The sequence below is a fragment of the Cryptomeria japonica genome, chromosome 1, assembly GCF_030272615.1.
Source record: "Cryptomeria japonica chromosome 1, Sugi_1.0, whole genome shotgun sequence".
Lineage (NCBI taxonomy): Eukaryota > Viridiplantae > Streptophyta > Pinopsida > Cupressales > Cupressaceae > Cryptomeria > Cryptomeria japonica.
The window spans coordinates 322,346,986-322,372,542 of NC_081405.1; the positions used below are offsets into that span (position 1 = coordinate 322,346,986).

General features: G+C 38.4%; 2 protein-coding genes across 8 annotated transcripts in view; one reads left to right on the top strand and one right to left on the bottom strand.

Moving 5' to 3' along the window:
- Positions 1–25,557, bottom strand: part of LOC131073169 (kinesin-like protein KIN-7C, mitochondrial) — a 344,338-nt gene that overhangs the window by 224,788 nt on the left and 93,993 nt on the right. For 4 of the 5 annotated variants that reach the window (XM_058009569.2, XM_058009568.2, XM_058009570.2 and 1 more), the window contains exon 5: positions 21,973–22,038. In XM_058009569.2, the coding sequence (XP_057865552.2) occupies positions 21,973–22,038 (66 nt within the window). Of the gene's footprint in view, positions 1–21,972; positions 22,058–25,557 lie in introns of all 5 variants that reach the window. The other variant, XM_058009573.2, reaches the window with a different exon arrangement.
- On the top strand, positions 13,320–15,430 carry LOC131874472 (uncharacterized). Of its 3 annotated transcripts, none has more exons than XM_059217865.1 (5): positions 13,320–13,398; positions 13,492–13,644; positions 13,769–14,169; positions 14,295–14,694; positions 14,799–15,430. In XM_059217865.1, exons 4-5 carry the CDS (start codon positions 14,370–14,372, stop codon positions 15,311–15,313), a joined length of 840 nt encoding a protein of 279 aa, XP_059073848.1. In that variant the 5' UTR covers positions 13,320–13,398; positions 13,492–13,644; positions 13,769–14,169; positions 14,295–14,369; the 3' UTR covers positions 15,314–15,430. The 3 variants fall into 3 exon arrangements, 2 of the variants coding, with proteins under 2 accessions (XP_059073848.1, XP_059073849.1); XR_009371843.1 differs by having other exon boundaries at positions 13,326–13,398; XM_059217866.1 differs by having other exon boundaries at positions 13,326–13,398; positions 14,295–15,430.

Here is a 25,557-nt window from a genome sequence, read left to right on the forward strand (position 1 = left end):
TGTTGAAATTCTAGAAAACTTCCTCAACTCCAAGATGGAAAAATTGAAGAAGAATGTGGTAATTGCAAAGTTCATTGGGATTTGGCTATCTATGGATTGGTTAAAAAATGGATAAATAAAAAATGGATGGGGATTAAACCAAAAATTAATTTTATGGCATTATTGTTTTTGCAGATTGTCTTTCAATTGGAGTTTTAAGGGGATAGCATTCCGAGAGGAGAGTTGTGCTTCATGGGGAATGCAGATCTATATAAGGGCTTGGACCCCAGGTTTCAATCCTCATTCGAAACTCATTAGAGAGGCACTACTATGGATAAGATAGTATAAACTCCTACAAGAGCTTTGGACAGAGGAAAATTTCAGTTTAATTTGTAACTCAAAGGGGTAATAGATTCAATGTGTGAATCCTTCAGGAAATGCGAAGTTCGTGACTTTTGCTAAAATTTGTGTTAAGATGGACTTGAGCAAACCTCTCTCACATACCCTAGGGTTTTCCTTGGTTCTTGGTAATTGGTTGCAGGAGCTAGACTATGAATGCTAGTAGAATAGGTGTTATAAGTGTCGATAGATTGGACATATGACTAGGGTTTGTGATTTCAAAGGCAAAACCAAGGTCAAAGATCACAAGGAAGGAATTCATTCTAAAAATAAGGCTTGCAATAAGGAGACATTGGGGGAGGCAAAATGGGAGATCAATGATATTTAAAAGGTCCTTAAGGGGGACAAATGCAGGGCCTCTTTAAAGGGGAGGAGTTAAATGTGGGGAGGAAGGGGAGTGCAAGGTTGGAGACAATGCAGTGCCAAGCGCTAAATTATAAGGGGATTAGGAGAGAGTTCAGGGGCCCCAGGAGGAGGTTGCCCAGTAGAGAGAAGATGTTTAAATTGGCAAAAATTGAATCCCCAAATCCTTAGGTGGAAGGAAATATTTTGAAGAATATTAAGAATGTTATATAGGCAGCAAAAGATACTGAGGTGGAAATGGGTTGACAAATTTTAAAATTGTTAGAGACCAATAACGAGGGGAAAAGTGATATTGACACAGTAATGATTGAAAATAAAGAAAATAGATGGAACATTGCTTCAAGGAGGATGAATAAATTTGGAGGAAAGAATAATATTATGTTAGATGTGAGTGGAGCTAATAGCAAAGGGAGGAAATTGGAGGCATACAAAGCCAAATCTAAGGCATTTGATGATTTGGAGGACGGTTCACAAGTATCAATAAGGAAGTCCATGAAAGTTGAAAGCAAGCACCTCCCTACTCCCATAAATCAATGAAGATTTTGAGTTGGAATATCCGAGTTCTAAATGTCCTGGAAAAATGTCTACTGAAATAGCTGATAGAAACGGAAGCACTGGGCGTGGCTTTAATTCAAGAGACCAAAGTGGATGTGGAGAAATTCAAGGAAATGATGCCTAGGATCTACAAAAACGTAGAAGGAGAGGTCAAGGATGCTCTTGGTTCGGCGGGTGGGTTGGCCATCATTTAGAATAAGAACTTCATTTTAGGTTTTCTCATTGAGACTAAACAATTTTGACTTTTAGTGATTTGTAGTAAATTAAGAAATGGTAGTCAAATGATCATTTCCAATATCCAAGGGCCCAACTCTAAGAAAGAAAGATTAGAGATTTGGGATTACCTTAGGAGTTTTAAGAGGGAAGATGACAATGATAATTCGTTTGCTGGGAGATACTTTAATATTACAAATGGGTACAATGGTGTTCATGAGATTAAAGAATTGATTGTTGATTAAAGGAGTGCAAGAGTATCTTGGTGGGTGACTTAGAGGTCATGATTGATAAGCCATGTGAATGAGATGTCATCACGAAGGTCGCCAAATCAGAAAATCGGTCATCTATTGCAGTCGCATTCGAGGAGTAATCTTCACTTGAAGGTGCAATTTACAGTCATGAGAAAGATATTATTTTAGGTAATGATTGCACGAGTTTCTTGGTAGGAAACTTGGAGGTTGTGCTTGACGAAAGCAGTGAAATGAAGGTTTTTGTGGATGATACTGTGTGCGCTTCTAACACTGCCCCATCCTTTCTTCATGAGGAATGCATGTCAATATCAAGTGTGATATTTGTTGGTTGAAAATTTTGTACACTTGGGGAAATATACAAAATTGTGGCTTCAATCACAGCACACGAGTATAAACTCTCCTAATTAAGGGAAGGCTCCCCCTATCTAACTACAACTTGGAAAATAAAATAGGATGGGTCAGCAATCTTTCTTCTTTTTTCAAGAAAGACAATATCCTTTTCTCTTCATAGAAAAGGATAGTGATTGAATATGAACAGCAGTAACCACTTTTAAATGAAATGAGAGAAAGGAAATGAAGTTTCCTGAAAGCTCAAAGACTCCCGTCACTTCCTTCGGGACGGGACAGCAATATCAAGCTCAAAGACTTGATTATTGGAAGTCCTATCTACCCTTTGCTATACTAAATTTTACAACGAATAAAAGATAACAGCTCAAAGACTGGAATAATCTATTCTTTTAACACAAAGACAAGAACTAATGCAAGCTCAAAGACTTGCTGCTATTTCTTATCAAACAGTAATTTTTCCTCAAGAATAGATGCAAGCTCAAAGACTTGCTGCTCCTTCAAGAGAGTTTCCTATTTTAATTAATCTTCTCTACTTGCAGCTCAAAGAATTCAAATCAGATTGGACTAAGCTCCTTTAGAAACACTTTGCATAGAAGAAATAAAAAGATTCAAACTCAAACATGTAGCTCAAAGACTCAAAACTTGAGTAATCCTTCTTTATTATTCTTCAAAAACTTTCAATCACATACATAAGCTCAAACACTTCTTGCTGTAAATTTGGCAGAGTTTTTGCTTGCTTTTCAAAAGATGATAATTACAATGGACAACTCAAGTATTTATAGAAGAGGAGCCTTGAAAAAAAGGTGGGAGGATCCTAACTAACTTGAGAGATTCTCTCAACCACCAAGACTCATTCAATAACTAACTGAGACTTCATTAACTAACTGACCAACTAACTAAGACTTATTCCAACTACAGTCCTAATCGGACACAACTTGTAGTTGCCTTACATGTAATTACAAAAGTGCAAGTAATGTGTAACTTGCATTTTACAAAAAAAACTTTTACATGTAAATTGCCAAAACTAAATTACAACTAAAGATTACAAAAGAGGGAAAATTCAACTAAATATTGAAAAACACTTAAGTTGCATTTTGTGAAGACACAAATCCTTGAAATTTCTAGATGCTCGCTTGCAGTTCCTCGAGATTTGGTTCATGGGTGTTCTTGGCAACAACCATAGTCTTCACAATAGTGTCGTGACAGCACAGGAGCGCAGAATTGTTTTTATCCAGGATAGACTGGATTTCATGTAGAAAGGCTTGGTGTTTCATCAATGCTTGAATCGAAGCTGCCGAGAATTGTTCGCTCCTCCATTCATTATGAATCCTCATCTGTAAATCAGCAAGAACTTCTTCTTCTGGAATCAGCTCTCCATCCTGACTTACTATGTTGCAAGAGGCCCTTTCACAATGTGAGACAAATCTCGGTAAACTTCACCCCGGAATCTCCTTGCATCACCGATCTTCTCAATGAAGGATTTAAGAACAAGGGTCTTGTTTTCCAGGAGTTCTTCAAATTCCAAGTACATGACCCTGGAAGAGATGATGGCATGCTCCTGCAAAATACTCAACTGTTGTTGGGGCATGGTACGCCAGATTGTCAGACTTTTCTCAACACTTTCCAAATTCTTTTTGAAAGTGTTAGAAGTCTGATCCAATTTCTCCTCAATGGTCTCTAGTTTAGACATTATTTGAAAAATGTCTTTTATTACTTGTACACATTGATCATGAAGTTGATCAACCCAGGAATCCAGTGCTTGTACCTTTTGAGCAGCCCTTTCCACTCCACGAATCGATTCTTGGGAACCAGAAGAACCTATGGAGTTACTCCCTTCAATAGCAGGTTTTGTGATTTTATGAATGGCTGCCATAAGTTGTCAGTTCTCCTCTTCTAGCTTGTCTTTCTTCGCTAGAAGCTCATCACACCTTTGCACCAGCGAAGCAACAGAAAACTGAGCATCATGTTTAATGACCTCATGCGTTTGCTTGCCCAACTCTATCCTTGTAACCTTATAATCAGCAGCTAACATTTCATCAAGTGGCTTATCTACAATAGGTTCCACAATTTCAGCTACTTTCATCTTGTTGCTATCAACAGCTACCCTAGAGATAGTCTTGGCCTTCTTAGCAACTTTGGATCTAGACTGTTTGAGTTGCTGGTAATCAAAGGCATCAGGTGAGATTTCTTGCTTCTTCCTTTTCGGGGTAAAAGAACTAAGCCATGGAGGCAAATTCATCAACTCCCCTTCAGTAACAGTCGTAGGCAAAGGAGAAGCAGTTTCTATTTGAATCACCGTGGTCATCCTGGGAGGAATATCTGTTTGGACAGTGACCACGGTTTGCTCAGTTACCAATGGGCATGAGGATTGCCTCATGAATTCTTCAAAACCAGAAGTGGAAGTATCAATTTCTAATAACTGAATGCAAGTAGGAATATTCTCAGGAACTTTCAACACACTTTCTTGTTGATGATCAGGAGATGGCTCGTATGCTGAAATGGGAATTACAATCTGAGGAGACTCATCCACAAGCAAATCAGGAGGAGAAAGAGGTGTCTCAATGGAAACTGGAGGAATGACCTCATGAGGCGAGTCTGAAACTGGAGACTTAGGAGCATCATCAGATTGCTGCCCCTCTTCTGGATTATCCAGATCGATCACCTGAGCATGGAATCGTGATTTTTCCTTCCCACGAACAGTCGTCTCCTCAGGAGGTAGCACTACTGCACGACTGACTCGTAACTTGATACTTGTGCCTGAAGATGAAGCACCCTCCTTGTTGTCAATCTGAATCTCAGATTTCCGTCCAAGAGGCCCCGTAGAATCATCTTCTTTACCAGCCTTGATTTTTATAAGTCTAACAGCATTACTTTTCAGCCATGCATTAGTGTTGGCCACGATAGGCTGAAATCTGTCAAGGATGGAGATGCACTCTTTGTGAGACCATTGGATCAAAGGAAGTGGAGCTTCCTCAACCCTCCGTGAAGTGTATTCAGGATCAAGTATATGCCCGTTATCAATCATCCCTTGTGGGATACTGCCAAGTTCAAACCAACAATTTGCTCAACAGTGAGCCTGCAGTAATCCATCTTGAGGACTTCGGCTTCTGTGCGGAGATCTACCCAGATGTCTTCAATGCGATGAACATGCACAAAGAATTTCTTGATTTTCTCCTTCATTCCTCTATAATCAAAATCAGCTCTAGGTTTAAACCTCTTAAGCTTGATTTCCTACAATTCAGCCTCCATGGCCTTAGCCTTCACAGATGTGACAAGGGAGTATTGACCAATTTTCAATGGGTTTGTGGTAGAGATCCCTATTCCAAGCTTGTGTCTAGCAGACTGAAAAGTGTGAACAGCCATGATCTGTCTTCCCAACTCCATAAGAATTATCTTATCGGTTGGGTATCTCGGAAGCATGTATGGCTGACCATCATAGCATCCTATCCTCATATAGGTGAAGGTGGGAAATTGCAGAAACAAACACCCATACCTAGACACCTTGACCCATGCCTCATCTGATACTCTCTTGTTCCTGAGATTTATGTCAAACTGACACATGAAATATCCGAAGAATGCATCTTGGACCCTTCTAAAATGCAGTATGCTGGGTCTCAATGGCAACTGGTCATAATATTCCCAAACTGGTATAAGCAAGTGATCACCCTTGGTAGAAAGACCTGGAAAGTGTCTAAGTGATGCTGCTAAATATACCAAATAAAAATTCATGAAGAAGGTCATGGTGGTACGAACTGCTGCAAGTTGTTCGCACAAGGCATCGCTCATGACTTCCCCCCATGAAATGTGATGTGACTGTCGTATGAACATAATGAACTGATACATCCATGGCTCAAAGACATTGGAATGTTCAAGGCCCATCATCCTGCTGAGAAGAGTGGTGGTGTCTCCTATCTCCCATTTGAAATCACAACGGTACAATTTTGCCCACCTTGAGAAGGAAGGTCGTGGCTCTTGGATCCACCTATTGATGTGCTGCTTGCAATCTTTTTCCCTCTTCACGTAATATTCCGCTGTACTTTCTTTGGTGATTTCCATATAAACAGGTGCAAGAGGTATTCTGAAGACCTTCTCGATTGTATCCGCATCGAGACAAATTATGGCTTCCATCATCATTTTTTATGACTCTTGATTCCTTGTCAAAATGATGGGCGCATGCAAGAACGAACTCAGGTTCTAGGGCAGCCACCGGGAAGGAAGATGCATGATGGATATGGCTGTCCAACAGCCGCTGCAAGTTATTATCCTGTGGATCTTCTACCCTATTGACGAATTCTGCCATATCAACATGCCCTATCTCCGTGTCTCTAATGCGATCCAAAAGAGAAGAAACCTGGGAAGGTGCAGCCTCATTCTGATATTTGTCATATTTGTATTTCATTTTCTTTGGAGTTGGAGATGCCGACAAATCTGACATTGATTGTGAACCTGGAATGTTGTGATGAAGACTTAAGAGAGTTAAGGCAACATCATAGTCAGCTGCAAATATCATTCTTCCTTCTCCAAATGGGTAAAACTTTGATTCTTGAATTTCACGATTTTGTGAGAGGAAGAGGGGAAATATGTAGAAATGGGAAAATCTTGACTTTGACCAATTTCAGATCTTGGGAGAATTTTCACAAGTATACAAGTTGGAAAGGACATACATGCAATCGGGGTTTTAAAACCTAAATACAAGTACACTTGTAAATTCGAAAATGGAGAAATGGACGAAAAATGAGATTTTGACTTGCGGGAAATGATGGAAACGGAAAGTACGGATATGGGGAACATGAATGGATAGAAATGGGAAAATCCGGGAAAGTCATTTTCATGAAAATGGGAAGAACTCTTCAACATGTAATCCGGTTTTTAAAACCCGAATTTGCAAGGGAGGGGTATTTCACACTTTTTGACTTGGAATTTTAACCAAAAATGGTTAAATTCCTTAACTATAGGGGAAGAACAAGAATTTCCACCGAACTTGTAATCGAGATTAAAAATCCCAAATACAAGTAAAGAGGGAATTTTGGGAAGAACAATGCAATTCGAAGATTGCATACTATTGTGACGTATTCACACATCGCCCCATTGCAAATGGGGACCCCTGCTTTTTGCTTTATAGGGTTTGTTTTCTAGGTCTTTTAAGGTTTTGTCTGTTAGCCTTTGCAGAATGAGTGTTGTCAAGGAGATCGTTGGATTACAGGCTTTGCTTGAGCCAGGGTGAGTCCATAGGGCCCCAGAATTAGGGTTTCTTTGAGAGTCTTCCTTAGGGCCTGGTTTTGCTCTCATTGCTAATTGTGTCTTGCTTTGTGAGTGGGTATCATTCTTGAGGGTCTGAGTTAGGTCGAGTTGGTGAGTGATGAAGTCTAGAATGTCATCCTGATCTTCAAATGCCCTGAAATTTGGCTAAGTCTGGAATGCCCTGATCCTGAAATTCGGCTAAGTCTGGAATGTCTTGATCCTGAAATTTGACTAAGTCTGGAAAACTGAAGAATCCTCCAAAAACTAGATTTTGCAATATAACTCCTGGAGGTCTAAAACCACTCTCAAACATCCTGAAAGTATATATGGAATATAACTTAAATGTTATATTCCATAAAATGATCCTGACGGAGAGTCTAAAATGTCAAATTTCGCTCCTGACCCTTCCAAAGGGTCCAAAGCGAATTTCGCTCCTGACCCTTCCAAAGGATCCAGAGCGAAATTCTCCATAAGACATTTTAGTTTGACCCAAACTTAGAACCAACTCGTTCCCAGGCATCTTTGAGGGCAAAACACTTGTTTGGATGGAAAAATGTGAAAATGAAGTCAGGATTTTGGCCAAGATTAGGAATTTCGCTCCTGACCCTTCCAAAGGGTCCAGAGCGAAAATCCTTATACACCTCAATTTATCACTTATCAAGGCCAAGTTCCTAGTTTCCAAGGCACGTGTGGAGGTGTTTTTGAATGTTCTTGCCTTGAGAGGGAGTTGGATGATTTCAAAGATCAAGATTTTGCTTAAAAAGTGATTTTCGCTCCTAACCCTTCCAAAGGGTCCAGAGCGAAATTCATCATAAACTTCATTTGCCACCTTGTTTGAGCTTGAAACCTTGTTCCTAACTTGGAAAATGGTCTAACTTTGCCTTGTGAAGTGGTTTGAAACTTGAACACTGAGCAATTTGGCCTAGAATGAAGATTTCGCTCCTGACCCTTCCAGAGGGTCTAGAGCAAAAATCTTATTTGAGCTTATTTTTCACTAATTTTGGCTAACTTTTTATGTGCAGGGTCTCTTGGAATGAAGATTGGACATCATTTGATACATTTGAAGATTTGGAAGCATGCAAAATGAAGAATTTTGAACAAGGAAGGCAATTTCGCTCCTGACCCTTCCAGAGGGTCCAGAGCGAAATTTTGAATAGCTCTCATCTTGCAATGAAAAAGGTCAAGTTTTGGGCATGAATGAAACAAGGACAACTCCCATTTGCCTCCTGAAGAAGTTTCAACTTAAAAGAATGAAGGATTTTGCTTAAAACCTAATTTTCGCTCCTGACCCTTCCAGAGGGTCCAAGGCGAAAATCTTTATGGGAGACATTTCTTGCTTAGTTTGGTCGGATTGGAGTATCAAAGGCATGATGAAAGGTGGAAAGAGCATGTTGAAACCCTTAGGCATGTTTGGAAATGAAGAAAATGAAGGATTCTGCCCAGGAAAGGCAATTTCGCTCCTAACCCTTCCAAAGGGTCTAGAGCGAAATTCCTAAAATACACCTTTTTCTTGCAAGGTCAAAACAATCTTTTTGGTTTTTATGGTTTGAATGAATGTGAGGAAGTATGTTTTGTCCTTTGAAGATAATTGAGATGGTCAAGAGGAAGCAACCAAGCCTAGAAAAGGATTTTTGCTCCTGACCCTTCCAGAGGGTCCAGGGCGAAAATCCTAAAACCTGTCTTTTCTTCCAAAGTTTGGGCAAATCTAAGCTTAGACATAGGTGTAAGAAGACGTTTGAGTTGCCTTGAAGTTGAATTGGATTGCTAAGGATGCAAATTTTGATGCCCAAAGGGAAATTCGCTCCTGACCCTTCCAGAGGGTCCAGGGCAAAAATTTCCAAATCCTCCTATTTTCCTTACATTTCAAGATGAGATTTTGGTTTTCAGGACTTAAAGAGGAGTAAGGCATGATGTTCTATGCCTTGGAAGTGATTTGAAGTTGGAAAGGATGAAGGAATGGTTCTAAAACCTAAAAATCGCTCCTGACCCTTCCAAAGGGTCCAGGGCGAAAATCTCAAAATCCCCCATTTTGCCTTGCAAGAACAAACCAAACTTGGGTGGAGTGAATGAGGAAGACCATTGCCTAGCTTTGAGTGAAGGATTCATGACAAAATGATGAAGGAGTAAGCTTAAGTTAAAAAAATCGCTCCTGACCCTTCCAAAGGGTCCAGGGCGAAAAACCCTAAAATCACCTTTTTCCTCCTGATTTGAGTGAAACTAAGCCTGGAATTCAATGAAAGAACCTATTTGGAATGCCTTGAAAAGGTTTTGGACTTTCAAAGATGAGAATTTTGCTCCTGACCCTTCCAAAGGGTCCAGAGCAAAATTCCCAAAAATGCAATATTTCCTTCAAAGTTTTGATGAGCTAACCCAGTGATGGAAGGAAATGAACCCTGGAGATTGCCTTGGAGGAGTTTAATGATCAAGCTAAGGTGAATTTTGGCCTAAAATGAAAAAATCGCTCCTGACCCTTCCAAAGGGTCTAGGGCGAAATTCACATTTTCACCTAATTCCCTCATGAAAAATGATATAAATTCGAAATGCAAGACTTTGAGTAGGTCAAGGCACACATGAACTCACCTTCCAGGAGATTTTGGAGTCAAGGAATGAGGTATTCAAGACCTAATTTGAAAAATCGCTCCTGACCCTTCCAAAGGGTCCAGGGCGAAATCATCAAGAAACTTCATTAAGCCTCAATCAAAACCTAATATTCCCAAATTTTCTTCAAATTTGCCAAAATTAAGACATCTGGGGTGGTTAGATCAAATTCGCATGATTTGAGGCCTTATAATTGAATTAATTAATCCACCTTGGAGGCCTTGAAATTAATTTTTTAATTTTAAATGAAAGTGAGCGCTCAAAATCCATTTCTTTGCTTTTATAAGCAAGTCGGCCTCCTTCTAAAGGGGATTTTATTTGTTTTATTGCTAATTTGTTAGGTCAGCCTCATGGTTCATTAGGGTGAGCGCCCTATATAAGAGAGGAGCATTGTAGCACTTTCAAATCATTCATTCATTATTCTTCTCATGCGAATTTCAAGAGCAGATTGGAGGAATGAATTATACCAGATTGGAGGCAAATTTCTTGCTAAATTGGAGGCTAATTTCCAGAATTTGCTAAGAGGTTGGAGGCTAGTGGAAGGCGAAGTTCTTTTGAAGGTTAATTGAGGCATAATTCATCCAAAGGGGGACCAAAATTCAATCCTTATCCAGCAAAATCTGATCTTCTTTCTTCATTTTTCCAAGGTTGATAGTTAAGCTTTCAAAGAAGGAGGTACGAAGAATCAAATTTTTGAAGTTTCTATTCAAGACTTATTTTGATTTCATAGGAATCTTTTAAAAATCTAAGTCTTACAAAATCTGATTTCCATTTGTAATTAATTTGAAAATTTAGAATTCTCGATTTATCATATCATTTTCAAATTAATATCTTGAATCTTTCCCTTGAAAAGTCTTAATTTCTATGCTTTAAGGTATGATGCTCAAGGACTAACTTTAATCTTTTGTGTAGGCATCAACTACTTGGCAGACCCTCATCAAAGAAGATCAAGTCAGGACAAGGACGATCTCCTCCAGTCCAGTTTCATTAAGGATGACCTTCTCCATCTATCTTCCAGTCCAGCATTTGAAGGAAAGCATCACCAAATTGAGAACCAACCAAGTATTAGACAAGGTGGCATCCTAGTCATCATTCCTCCAGTCGGGTTGGTCCACCTCAACATGTCCAGATTCAATGTACCTGACTCATTAAAGGTGGCACAAACTTCGATGTACCTACCCCGGCTATCTATTGGTCGAATATTCCAGAGAAGACATGTGTCCAAATAATGCAATTATTTCATTGGTCAGAATTAAGTTTGTTGTAACAAACCCTAATTAGGGTTTCATTGTAAAATCTTGGCCATTGATCTCAAATTGATCCAAGCCATTGAATGGTATTGTGGGCACTATATAAGCCCTGGCTCTTCATTTGTAAAGGCTAATAGTTAGGGAATAGGAGTCAATAATAGTTAGTCAGGAGTTAGAAGGTGAATAGTTAGAATAGTGAATAAGTCAGTTAATAGTATAGCAATTAGAGTAGAATAGAAAGAGAAGGCAAAAGATTGTTGCCAAGATGTTGTTGTAAAAGGCTTGTAAAACTTCATTGAAGAAATGGCGAAATCTATGGGTCGATTCAACAATTTCCATGGTCTTTATCAGAGTTCCGTGACTCGCGGCGAGTCACGCGAGTCACACGAGTTAGCGGGCCGGGTGACCTCCGCCGGGTCACGGTGACCCTGACCCGAGCCCGGACGAGTCACAGGGTGTGACTCGCATGACTCGCCGAGTCAGCGAGTCACCCCATGACTCGCCGAGTCCGAGGGTCGTGACCCGGCCGGCGCAGCTTGCAAAAAGTGGACGCTAAAACAAAAAAAATATAACACATTTTTATTATGTTTTGTGCCATTTGCCTTTGTTATAACCCTAAAAGGGATTGCCATTCAGTTTTATGAGTGGAAGAGAGGAAAAAAGAGAGGAAGAGAGGAAAAAAGAGAGCCATAGTTTTGCAACCAGCTGAGAGGAAGAGGTGAAAAGCTTGCACAAATCACATTGGGGCAGCACTACAGTTGCATTGAGAGCATCAAGGAGCTCATTTCAAACACTAGTCAACAAATTTGAAAGAGGTAAGTTTTAATTTTTATTGATTATGTTGGTTTTTCTTCTATATTATGGATTTTTTCATTTTTTTTTTAACTTCAGCTTTCCAAATCTATATTGCTGCTTGCATACTTCAATGATTCAATCACAATGACATAAATAGAACAATAGCATAGCAAAGCCTAGACTTTTTTTTTGAAAAAATTGTATACATGTATTTATAATTTTTTCTAAAAAAAATCTAGGGTTTGCTGATTTTTCTGAATTGTTAATTTCTTTCTTTGAAATTTGAAAATTTTCAAGAAAAAACACAATGCACAAATTAGTCTTTGCTGATTTTTTTTAATTGGTTTAAAATTTTAAATTTAAAACTTTGTCAAACACAATGCTCAAATGGTGATTTGTAAAATTGTCTTATTGCAGCAGCCCTCACGTTTTGAAAACAATTTTTTTTCCTAATGGCTCATCCTAATCCTCCACCTAGGAAACATGGTCAAAAAGATGAGGCAGGGAAATACACTGAAGAATTCCCTGGTAGACAGAGAAATCAAACCAAGTGTATGTTTTGTAAGGAAATTAACCATGGGGCGATAAATAGATTAAAATATCATATTGCTGGCATACGTGGTCATGATACTGAGCCTTGTGACAAGGCAACTCCCGAAGCAATCCGTTTTTGTTACGTCCTATTAGAAAACTTTGAAATACATAAGCAAACAAAAAAAAGACAAAGAGACGAGTTATGTCATATTGGTTCCCCTCCACCCACATTCGCATCCAGCTCCACATCCACAGCTGCATCCATAGGTTGTGTTGGAGAGGGTTCTTCTATGCCTCCCTTTCGTCCTAGTGCTTCTGCTAGTGCCAGTACTTCTATTCCTACTCCTAGTCACACTTTTGGTCCTAGAGTACGAAAATCCAAGATAGACAATTTTTTTGTACCACGCACTACTCCTGGCGCACAACCCTCGCTTGAGAGCATGTCTTGGAACAAGGAGGTCCATGATGCAGGAAGAAAAGCAATTTGCAAGTTTTGGTACTTCTACAACATTCCATTTATTGCAGCCAGTTTTTATTTGATTGTTTTAAATTAAAATTTAAAATTTTATGGTTTGAATTTGAAAGTTGAAATTGAAATTGAACTTTTCTTATTTAATCTATTTCAATTTGTGACAGGTCTCCTTATGGGCAAGGCATGATTGATGCAGTAACCATTGGTGGGCCGGGGTTTAAAGCCCCTAGTGATACTAAGTTGAGTGGCCCTCTCTTGTTGGAAATGGTGGAAGATATGAAAGTTGACCTAGAGGACCACCGCCAATCTTGGAGCCAAAAGGGTTGCACCATCATGACAGATGGTTGGACTGATAGGAGGAATAGAACACTCCTAAATTTTCTTGTTTCCAGCGGAGGTGATTGATCATTTTACTTCTCTATATGCATTGTGATTGAAATTGAATAATTTACATTCTAATTTATTGATAATTAATTTGTTTTATTTTTAGGATCCACCATGTTTTTGAAGTCCATCGATGCTTCCTCACATGTCAAAAATGCGGCATACTTATGTGAGGCTATTGAGGAAGTTATAGATGAGGTGGGGGAAGAAAATGTGGTGCAAGTGGTGACGGATAATGCAGCAAGTTATGTTGCTGCAGGTAAACTTTAAAAGTTTTCTTTTACGTTTTAACTTTTGACTTTTAAACTTTTAAGTTTTTAACGTTTAAATATTAATGGTAAAATTTCACATCTAATTCTTTAACTAATTTAAAATTGTTGCAGGAAAACTTTTGATGGAGAGGCAACCAAAAATCTTTTGGTCTCCATGTGCGGCCCATTGCCTTGACCTTATGCTGGAGGATATAGGTAAGCTTGGATGGGTGAAAGAATGCGTTGAAAGGGCCAAGAATATATGCAAATTTATTTACAATCATGCATTGGTCCTTAGCATTATGAGGCAATACACAGGGGAAAGGGAGTTGGCTCGTCCTGGTATAACGAGATTTGCCTCAAATTTCCTCACATTGAAATCCTTGTTAAAATCAAAGGCATCTTTGAGGCGCATGTTTGTTGGTGAGGAGTGGACTTCCTCATCCTATGCTACGACCACTGCAGGGATGGATGTAGTAGATTGCATTTTTGATGAGCCAGGTTTTTGGATCCCTTGTGCAGAGATCGTGCAGGTAATCTTATAAATTTATAATATTATATGCATATTTTTGTTTTGTTTGCATTGTGCAACTTTGCAATTTTTCTTATTTTCATGCACACTTGTGAGTTAACTATTTTTGTTTAACATTATTTGCAGGTCACTGAGCCCCTAGTAGTTCTCCTATGAGTTGTTGATGGGGAGAAGCCCGCTGTGGGCTACATATATGAGGGCATGGATAGGGCCAAGGAGGCCATTAGATCCATATATGCTGGAGTTGAGGATAAGTATAGGCCCATTTGGGACATAATTGATAGAAGATGGCATAACCAACTTCATAGGCCCATCCATGCAGCAGTTTATTACCTCAATCCATCATTTCGTTTCCGTGCTGATTTCAAAGCGGATGAGGAGGTTCTTAGCGAGCTATATTCAGTAGTACAACGGATGGTCACTGATACCATAGCTACACTTCTTGAGATGGATGCATTTAATAATGCATCAGGGGCAATCTTTGCCAGCCAATTGTGCAAAGAGGGTCGGACAAAATTGCAGCCAGGTAGAAAATTCTAAAGTTTATGACATGCATTTTAATTTTTCATTTTATAATCTACCTTTAAAGTTGGAAATGAGACTAATGTTTTTTTCTTTTCCTTATCTCAGATAGATGGTGGCAAATGTTTGGGCCTTCAACCCCAAACCTTCAAAAAATTGCCATCCGCATATTGAGCCAGCCATGCAGCGCTTCTGGATGTGAGCGCAACTGGAGCATGTTCGAGCACATCCACTCGAAGAGGCGAAATAGATTGTCTGTGGAGAGGTTGAATGATCTAGTCTTTGTTCATTACAACCTCCGTCTCAGGACCAGACAGATTTTGGACGATGACTCCTCTCCGATCACTCTAGAGGAAGTCGACCCCGAGTCCGATTGGCTCACTGAGTCCACCGATCCAGTCTTCACTGATGAGGACCTTGAGTGGGTTGACCAAGCAGACAGAGAGGCTGAGGCTGTGGCTATGGCAGAGGAGGAGGATAGAGCACGATCAGGCACAGCACCTATGGCTACTCAGACTGGCACATCACAGGAAGAGACTATGGCTACTCAGTCATCCAGGACCTACCTTAGACACCTTTGTAGGAGGCAGATAGACGAGGCTGAGCCTGAGCCTGAGCCATAGACTTGTTTTTTTTTACACTTTACAGTTAGATATATGTTTGGGAACATTTGAAGTCATGGATTTTATATTATACATTGGACAACATTTATAACTCTATATATCTATGTTTTCTAATTCCTTCAGCTACAATTTACATTTCTACGCATGTGATGGATGTATGTTTATGTATGTGATCAAATTAGCTTCTATTTGATGATGTTATAGTGTTTTTAAGCTTAATTCAATAATGGGTGTATGAAACAAGTTTTAAATCATTAAAAATCTCTAAATTTCAAGGGTTTTCTTATTTTGCCGAGTCATTGCCGAGTCCGAGCCGAGTCACGAGTCGAGTCAACCTTGCCGAGTCAGAGCCAAGTCTGAGTCTAGGAACTTTGGTCTTTATACTTCTAAGTTTTGATTTCATGTTATTAGATGAGTGGAAGAAGTGTGTTTGATTAATGATGAAATTTGTATATCCATACTACTAGCAGTTTGTTGATTACAGACTTGCCTTGTGTAGTCAACTGGAATCATTCAGCTTGAGCTTAACTTCAATTGTCGCTTCTTCATTGACATGCATCAGCTTGATGGTGTCTATGCCTATAGCGATGATCTGAACATCATAAAGCTTTCCTCCGAAGATCGCACTAACCTTGTGGAGATGGTCCTGCGATGTCAAAACAAGACTTAGTTAGAATTTCATCAAAGATCAATCATTGCTCCTACATTTCTTAGTATCAGAATTAGATCCTTTCCTCGCCCTCGTCCTTTTTCCTTTTTTCAAAATCTAAGCCAGTGAAATCCCGTGATTCCAACAAAACAGACGTTTAGGTCGTCAAGTGTAAGTCCCCTTGTGATTCTAGCAAAATCACATCATACCACAGAGAGCTTATCCACACGTAGAGATCCTACATACAAAGAACCTTGAAGTCATCCCGATTGATCCTTTTCGCAACATCTTCAGCATTCGGAGACTATATTCAAGAGAGGATAAGGTACCCTTTAGGTATTTTATTCTGTGTTCGCATGTGCATAAAAAACACATCAACAGCATTCGAAGACTTTATTCAAGAGAGGATAAGGTACCCTTTAGGTATTTTATTCTGTGTTCGCATGTGCATAAAAAACACATCAACACATACCAAGGGGAAAAATCCTCTCACAAAAACCGATTTTTGGGGGAAGAACAACACATGCCAAAAAAAAAAAATGCAACTAAGAATGAAAATTAAGAAAACAAGAAAATAATAAAATGAAGGAAAGAAAGGAAAGAGAACATACCTTTCTTGAAAATGAAAATGCTTCTCCAAAAATGCAACCAATTTTTGGAAAAAAGAAGGAAGACCAAAAATAGAAGCAATCCAGAATGCCAAAACCCTTAACACGTTTTTGCAAAAATGCCCCAAACTGATAAATGTAGCAGCAATCCCAAATTTGGAAGATCAAAGTGCCAATAAGAGAGCACGCCCAAAAGGATTGGAGCAAAATGCCTAAGTAGGGGTAGGAGAAATGGAGACAAGTGTTGCAAAACGTAGCCAAAGGAATCATGTGAAGAAAAACGTGGCCACCATTTCAATCTTCAATGACATCATTAAATAGCTCAAAACTTCCCCCAAACTCCACGCCTAGGTGAGAAAGGGCAAAACGATTTAGGAGTTTGCAGTTTGTTGAAGATTTAATCACTCAAAAAGTGGCATTTATGAAAAACGTGGTTGCTGATTTAGGGCGAAAAACCAATCAATGCATCCTCCAAATGTCACGAAAGGTGTCCAAGAATGCATGGAAATAGGATGCAAACCAAAACGCCTCCTTTCTCCAACAATCTCTCCACAAAATTTGCCTTGAAATGGTCAAAAATCGTTTTTCCTTGCATTTCGGGTTTTTTGGAGCAAAAGACAAGTTCGAATTTGCATAAGGGAATGCAAATCGGGTTTTTGGGAGAGAATAACAAGTTTTAATTTCACTTTTTCCACTTACAAGCCAAAATCGGGATTTTTAAGACAAATAGCAAGTTTAAAATTTTACTTTTTCACTTACTAGGCCAAAATTGGGTTTTTTGGAGCAAATGACAAGTTTAAATTACTTGTAAAAGGGAAATAAAATCCCTACAACAAGTTAGAAATACTTGCACATATGTAATGGGGATTTAAAATCCCTATTACATGCAAAAACCATTAAAGTAGGGGTTTTTTGACCAAACTGCAAGTTTACTTGTAATTGAGTCAAAAAATCCCTATTTTAACTAAACAAGACCAAAAAACAACAAAAAAGACAAAAACAAGAAAGGGAAATTTAAAACAAATTGCAAGTAACATCTTTTAATAAAGATGCACATGTAATAAGCTAAAAATTCCCTTACAACAACCAAAACAATGAATATCATTAAAACTTGCACTTTGAAGAAAATTCTCCACCTGCAGTCGGGATTTTAAAACCCGAAATTGAAGGAAAGACATAGCAAACGAACCCAGAATTTGACGAAATTCGAAATGCAGTTTGAAAATGGACTGAGGATTAAGCCAGTCCAAAGATTAGTCGAAATTCTGCCTCGGGAAGCGTGCCATAGAGTAAAATTTTTCATTTTTTCACAAAAATTTCATGTAGTGGTCCTTCATTTTTGGAAACAAAAATGAGGACAACAATATTTGAAGATGATGAGTACAAGGAAACAATTGAGTCTGTGTGCTTTGATACAAAATGAAGATGATGATGATTTTGTATTTGGGACTAACGATGTCCTAGTTCCAAATCAACAAGTGTGTAGAGAAGGTGGCATAGAAGAAAGTCAATTTCTTCAAGGACAATCAACCACTTCATCATATAAATCTGATTTTGTTCATATACATGTTGGCTCACATACTTTGGAGAGTCAATTGAATGTCATCGAAGACAAAATTGTTGCAGCTCTAACACACTTTGATGACATATCCAGTGGCAGCAGTAGCTCCACTGTCATTGAGATTACACATGGAGATAACACGAGGGTGGAACATCACGAGTGTGATTCAACTAGGCTTGGTATGCAAATTGTGCATAATGCTATGAACTTTCGGCTAAATGATTTGCATTGTGAGATCCCTAATGTAGGCAGTGAGAGATGGAATCCTAGTGTTCACACAAGATTGCCATTGGAGCTTGAGGATGCATTCCACTGTGATTACACCGTGGGTATGCACATTCTTTTTTATTCAGCCCACCTACAGATGATTTGATATCCCAAATGACACATAAGAGTGGGATGAATGACTGGTATGAGGTGCTTCCTTCTGTGGAGGAAGGGGCCAAATCTTGCAAGCTTTCCAGTTTGCTTCTCCAAGATGGTCTCTATTTTGGGATACAAGATAGTGAGGCAGTGTTGTGGCAGTTTGGTATTCCACTTGTGGCCAAAGTAGAGCATCAGGAGTTTTCAAATATCGGGAAGGTGGATGGTTGTTTTGTCTTTGGGATCCAAGTGGAGTACTCCCATGGGGGGGTATGGGGCCAAATCTTGCAAGCTTTCCAGTTTGCTTCTCCAAGATGGTCTCTATTTTGGGATACAGGATAGGGAGGCAGTGTTGTGGCAATTTGGTATTCCATTTGTGGCCAAAGTAGAGTATCAGAAGTTTTCAAATATAGGGGAAGGTGGATGGTCATTTTGTCTTTGGGATCCAGGTGGAGTACTCCCATGGGGTGGTATGATACAGGGAGACTTTTGCAGCATGAGGATGCTCCCTTTGGTTGATTTATTCTGGTTTACCTATCCAGTCACTCTCGGAATATATGATGTGCCCCAGACTTGGGATCCAGGGATTGGTATGATGGATGGAATGCTTCCCAGGTTGCTGCAGATTGATGACAGTTATGTTAGAGTGGCACAGCGAATTTATGGAACCATATTACTAAGATTGATATGGGATCCTAGTATTCAGACTGGCTTACAGGTGCAAATAGCATTTGGTTTGGTATGCAAATGCAGATTTCTTGAAGGAAAGCAATCTTTGGGAAGAACAAATTGTAATGTCCCCGTTTTTGTGCCTCCCTAAGCATCAATTATTTTCAGAGGTTAGCCTATTATCAGTGGTCCCGTAGGCTAATGTGGTGATCAAGGGGCCCTTTGAGGGTGATTAAGGGTTATTCAATTGACTCTTTGGGTGTCTATTTTAGTACTCTCCATCTCTGTGCATCAGTTTATTTTTGGTTTGCCTTCCATAGCTCTTTTAGGCTCTGTTTATACACACTATTTTTAGTAAGTCACTTGGACATTTGGGTCCATACTAGTTATAGTAAGTCACAGGATTAACAGTGAACATCATGGTTATATCTGGAAAGTTGGCAAATTTGGCCTCAAGAATTGGTATTTGGCATTTATCAAGGTTTAAAGATTTAATTTAATTTATTAAAGTCTTATCAAGTATCGACTTTAATAATATTAAATTATATTAATTGATTTTATGGTATGATGTTATAAGGGGGTCAAAATGATTATTTAAAAAGCTGTTTCATAAAGTAATGTCTAATAAGCCAAAAGCGGGCACCAGCCTTGGGGGATTTAATGACATATCAATAGTTAATAAATTAAATGATTAAAAAGGCCAGGAGGTGTGTGGGTTTTTGGAGGAATATAAAAGCTCATTTGAAAGATTTATTATTCATTCTTGATTATACATTTTATGAGAAGAGCTGAAAAAAGGGTTTTCTGGTTGGTGGAAGCCATAGGTTTTTGTGGACAAGGTCCCTCAAAGAGAACAATATTTGTAGGTGTGGAAGATCACCCAAGTGCACTCAGTGCATAATCTCATCCAGAGATTATACTTGAGCTTATTGCAGGTATTTAGCATTGAGAAGGAGCTGAAAATGGTATTTTATTTGCAGCCTTCTGCTAGGGTTTGGACCAACTTGGAAGAGATTTGCAAGAAAAATCCAAGTTGGGTATTTGAGATTTTGTGAGATATTGAAGATTCAACCAAGAGGGTTTCATGACAGCATTATGGCAATCATTTTGATATATTTTATGAGGGATTTGTTCCTATTTTAAGATTGCATAGCTGGGCGATAGGGTTTTAGACCCTTATTTTGAGATATTTTGATAATTTGGTGATCAAAAAATCTTATAATAATTTTCTGCATAGGGGTGACTGGTTTGGGGAAATCTTGGAAGCATTTGGTGAAGGTTCCAGGTTTATATCAGCTGGGAAATAATTTATTAAGTTATTTCTGCATATGGGTGATTGGCATTTGTGAAGGTTGATGGGGAAATCATCATTTCAGTCCAAGCGCCCCTAGGGTTTGAAGGCATAATCGATATTGCAGATTTGTGTGAGAGATTTCTCAACTTCTTTCCAATTGTTCATTGCTGATTTGTAATTATCACCTACAGCCGTACCTCTTCCGGCCCAAGCACACCTTCTACCTTGACATATTGATCATATGGCATCCTATTATGTTACTACATCATTGTACAATCAGGGTATGTTTGTATTTCACTTGGAACCAATATAGATTACATTATTGAAGGAAATATCTTGCTGTTGTAATTATAGCAGACGTATATCGGATCTGATATCATTGTACCTTCATTGACATTTGAGGAGAAATAAGAAGTTTATTGTGTGTTCCTTCATTGCTTTGTATTTTATATTATTTGTTGTCATTATATGCACTTGTCTATGCAAACCCCAACTGAAAACAATCATATGACACTCAACATGAGAAAAAATCAGAAAAACAGGGCAGATTTAGTGCAGAATAGGGTGGGATGTTTCACAATTTAATATGAAGTTTTCTAATACAACAAATCATCTTTATTAATCAAGAAATCACACCAGACCCTATATTGAGCATAAAATGATGTTAATACCCATTAATTGATCATAGCCAAAGGGGAAAGCAAGTCCATGCCCAAGCCACTCCTCAAAATCCTGTGAACAATTCATTTCCAACACGTCCCAATGATACTACTTCAAATAACACTCCAACCTAAATTTTAATTTAACAAGGGTTGTTTGAGCATATTGATGCAGGATCTTCAACCATTTGTCTCCTGAAACTTGATCTTTATCATTTTCCATGGAAGCTTTAAAAGGTCTCCAACAGAGAGCACTGAGAGAGACCATTACCTTCCTATGGAAAGGGTGAAAGTCTACAATCATTTCAAAATATAGTAGATAGTCTAGCAGGAAGAATGATAAAAGTCAAAGAAGTTTGCAGATCGAGTGAAAGAAAGAACATAACAGCGCCCACTGCCTCTATTGACACCTTTACAATTTAGCCAGATGCTTATCAATAGAGAAATTGAAATCTATGGCTATGATAAGAAATAAATCAAAGAACATATCTTCAAAGATAATCATGTCAATTATATGCGAAACTGAAACAGACTTGTTTCAACCTTGTTGTTTTCAATATTTATGGAAGTGAGTTTTCTTCTGTTCAACAATTTGAAATGTAATGTTAAAAGAACCAGAAGTCGTTAGTAGAATTTGATAGGACTAAACCATTCTCATAAGTAAAACTGCACAGGTTAGTAATATTTAGATTCACGGGGTTCAGGGCTGGTCTTATCAAGATCTTCAGGCAATTACTTAGGCTTTTACAGATACATATGAAAATCAGAAATATGTGCAGTACCCATACAGAAACTTAATGCACAATGAAATTCATTCCCTATTATTTATTCTTAAGTCTGTCCGGGCACTACATACCTCTTGAATTATGTTGAAGACGTGCTTAATTGCCAAGGGTATAATGCCAGGAGATTTTTGGTCACCCTGCAAAAGAATTAAATCACTGAAAGTTGTCTGAGATCCAACAAAGATGAACAAGAATTTTTTTACCTTTCAAATCCTAGTTATTAAGAAAATGATGCATGCAACTAACAGTCATTCAATTTGTTCCAAAAATAAATAAATACGTCAATTTCTGCAAGAAAGTCTGTCAACAAAGGCAATATTATAGAGAGACAAATTTGATGTACAAGTTGGCAAAATACATGAACAAAATTGGATATTTTTTCAGTTTGTCACTCTGTGACTAACGGTAAGATAGGGCACTTATTGCCAGAATTGTCCATGTCAAAAAGATTGCAGGTATGCCTCCCATGCTCATACAGCTTCTGTAAAATATGAATTTCTGTGAATCAGTGGAGCTAGCTTCTTCGTTAGACCCAGATAACTAATGGACCCCTTGTACATACCATAAAAAGAGGGAATTTTTTTACATATTTAGATTTTGAACAGACTTCAGCTGTTCTTTGCATTACATGCTACTAGTACCTATTGAGGCCAATATGCTATTGAAAGAAGCAAAAAATGCAGAAAAGCACAGCCTGGCATGCAAAAGATATGTATCGACCATGCCTGATTTGTGTCAACAGAAGTAGAGCATATAGAGACTATGCCTGCATGCTGTATAGACAAATACAATGTTCTTATAGCAAAGACAAGAGAAACATATTTGTTTCAACGACGTAAAATTCACTTTACAGAGTTTGCAAGTGACTACAGAAAGAAATGTACTATCTTAGGAAGAGAAACAAAAGTAATATATTAATTCCAAGTGGAACACAAGTAATTGCCAATGAAAATTGCATTTTAGGGAACATAATGAGTGCATGTTGAGATAGATAGGGTGTCATACTAGAAGATTATTTAGAAATGGAAGGTTTATAAATAATTGGAATAAGTGAATCTTCATAAGGCCCAAAGTTACAGAAAAATTTGCATCCAGGTTCAAATGTTTTTGCAACATAACTTTATACAGAAGACATTAGAATTAAAAATCATTTCATATATTATGTGCAGACATAGTTTATATGCAAATCTCTTGAATATTTCAGGTAAATCACAGATACATGTCACATACAAATTTCATGTGCAAGCTCTTTGCATATCCACCTCTGAGTTTGATATGTCAAGCTAGGAAGAATCTCAAAATATACAGAGTTCTATTTGCAGTTGACTTCAATAAAGATGATTTATGCAATAAGAAATATCTAAGCATACACTAATTGATGGCATGTCTCAACTTTAGTGCAACACTCTTGAAGTTTAACCAAATTTACAGTGCTCCATATCTTATATGTTAGGACCCTTGCGCAATGTAAATTATATAAGAGAAAATTGAATTACACCATCAATTACATCCATAGATGTTTTCTCTCCCAACATAGGAAAGAAGAACCAACATATAAGCCTTAGCACACAACTCAAGGGACTCAAACATTTTCTAAATAAATCTATCCTAGATAAGGGTTGAGAAATCATCAGCAAGGTCAAATCCGCCATATCTAGTTATTCCTTTGATGATGCTACTAAGAAGCGTCTCTTACCTACCAAAGATGTAACCCCTCGCATCTATGGTGTTCCAAAAATCCACGAGGAAGGCATTCCCCTGTGACCCATTTTTGACACCATGGGGTCTCCTACTTACAATTTAGCCTCTTTCCTTTCCAAATTAATCTCTCTTCTTGTGGGCAAAACTGAGTCCTTCATTAAGGATTCCACCCATTTTGTGCAATTTATCAAGGACACCAGATTAGAAAGTGTTAAGAGTAATCTTTTATTAGCTAATAATTATTTATTTAATTATTAGTCTATTATACTCTATGCTTAAGTTAAACTTAGGAATCTTATAATTCTTCAGGGTTTTCACCTTTAGGGTTTTGAGCATCCTTTTATAAGGATTCTCTCTTTGTATTTTCATAACAACAGTAATTATTGAATTGTATTCTTGTTGCACAATCAATATAACTCCTCTTTTCTGGATCTCTGAATTTTGGCCTCCATAGTTTTTTTACTTCTCTGCTTCTGTGACAGATTTGCATACAGGTGATCTTTGGGAGCTGTAGAGTTGATTTTTCCTCAACTCCAATATGGTATCAGAGCTCAAGATCTGCATGCCCCTGTTCTCTTCATGAGAGATTTTGGGCCTTGTTCTTCATATCTGTGTATTCGGGGGTTTGTGCAGTTGTTTTTTTTTCGTTTCTGGGGGTAGCAGATTTTTTAGTACATTTTGGTGCCAAAAGGACCTCACAGTTGGATTCAGAAGGTTGATTCCATGAATTTTCATATATAATTTGCCTATTTTCGATGATAGGGGCATCTGGGGCACGATTTTTTATTTGCACATTTTTCGAGGCACGAAAGTCCATACAACTGTACCTACAAATGCGTCAGAAAATTTTCGTCAAATTTTTATTTTTTTTAACCCTCTTTATGTCCTAAAAGAGGGGTTTTTTTCTTTTGGCCGTAACTTGGTCAAACGGAGTCGTTTTTTGTAAAACCTTATATCGTCGGAAAGCTCTTTCCGAGCTCTATCCAGATCTGGAGGTTTGAACTTTTGATTTTTCTTTTTTGATGGCGTTTTTTGCTGTCAAAGCCGAAGGTTCATTTTTGCACTCCGGGGGGCATAACTTGAGCATCCGACCTCTGTTTTTCGAAAATCTTATATCGTTGGAAAGCTTGTTCTGTGTTATTTCCATTCATATGAGTTTTCTTTCCAAATTCTACTCTAGGTATATTTTATTCAGTTTTTTGCTTTTCAGCATTGGTGAATATCTTGGATGTTTCAGGTCCTGGGATCTCTCTCTTTGAGTAGGATGTCTCGTCTTTGGCTATTCTTTCTGTTTCCAGTCTTCTGTCTCTTCTGATCATTGTAGCATTTTATTTATGCAAACGCACTAAGATAAAGTGCCATCATGCATTGTATACTTGGGATCTTGCACATCTTGTGCCTTATTGTACATGCACTACTTATAAAGTGCCATGGGGGGGTTGATGTTTGCCTTTGTTTGCCATCTACCTTTGTCACGTGAGTGTTCCTTCCACGACATTAGCCTCATGATGTGTGTCAAGTGAGTGTTCTTTCCACGACACTATGTACTTTCTCTGCACCTTCGATGTTCCTGGTTCTTCGTCATGCAGTTCTTATTGGTTGTTCTTTTCAGTGTACATGTCCCTCTCCCTTTTCAGCATTATGGGGAGGTTTGTCCTATTGTCCTGAAATCGCCCAAACTCGGCGAGTCCGAGTCCGAGTCAGGCCAAACGAGTCCCAGGGGCTCGGACTTGGACTCGGCCGAGTCTGGAGAGTAAACTCGCCAGACTCGCCGAGTTGGCGATTTTGGCTCAAAATCGCCAGACTCGGCGAGTCCTGAGCCCCAGACTCGGCTACTGGCTAGGTTAATAAAACGACAAAAAAAAAAACATTTTAAAAAGTTTTTTTAAAAAGTAATAAGTTTTTTTGAAAGGGCGAAATTTGACATTTTGGTCTCTCCGTCAGGATTATTTTAT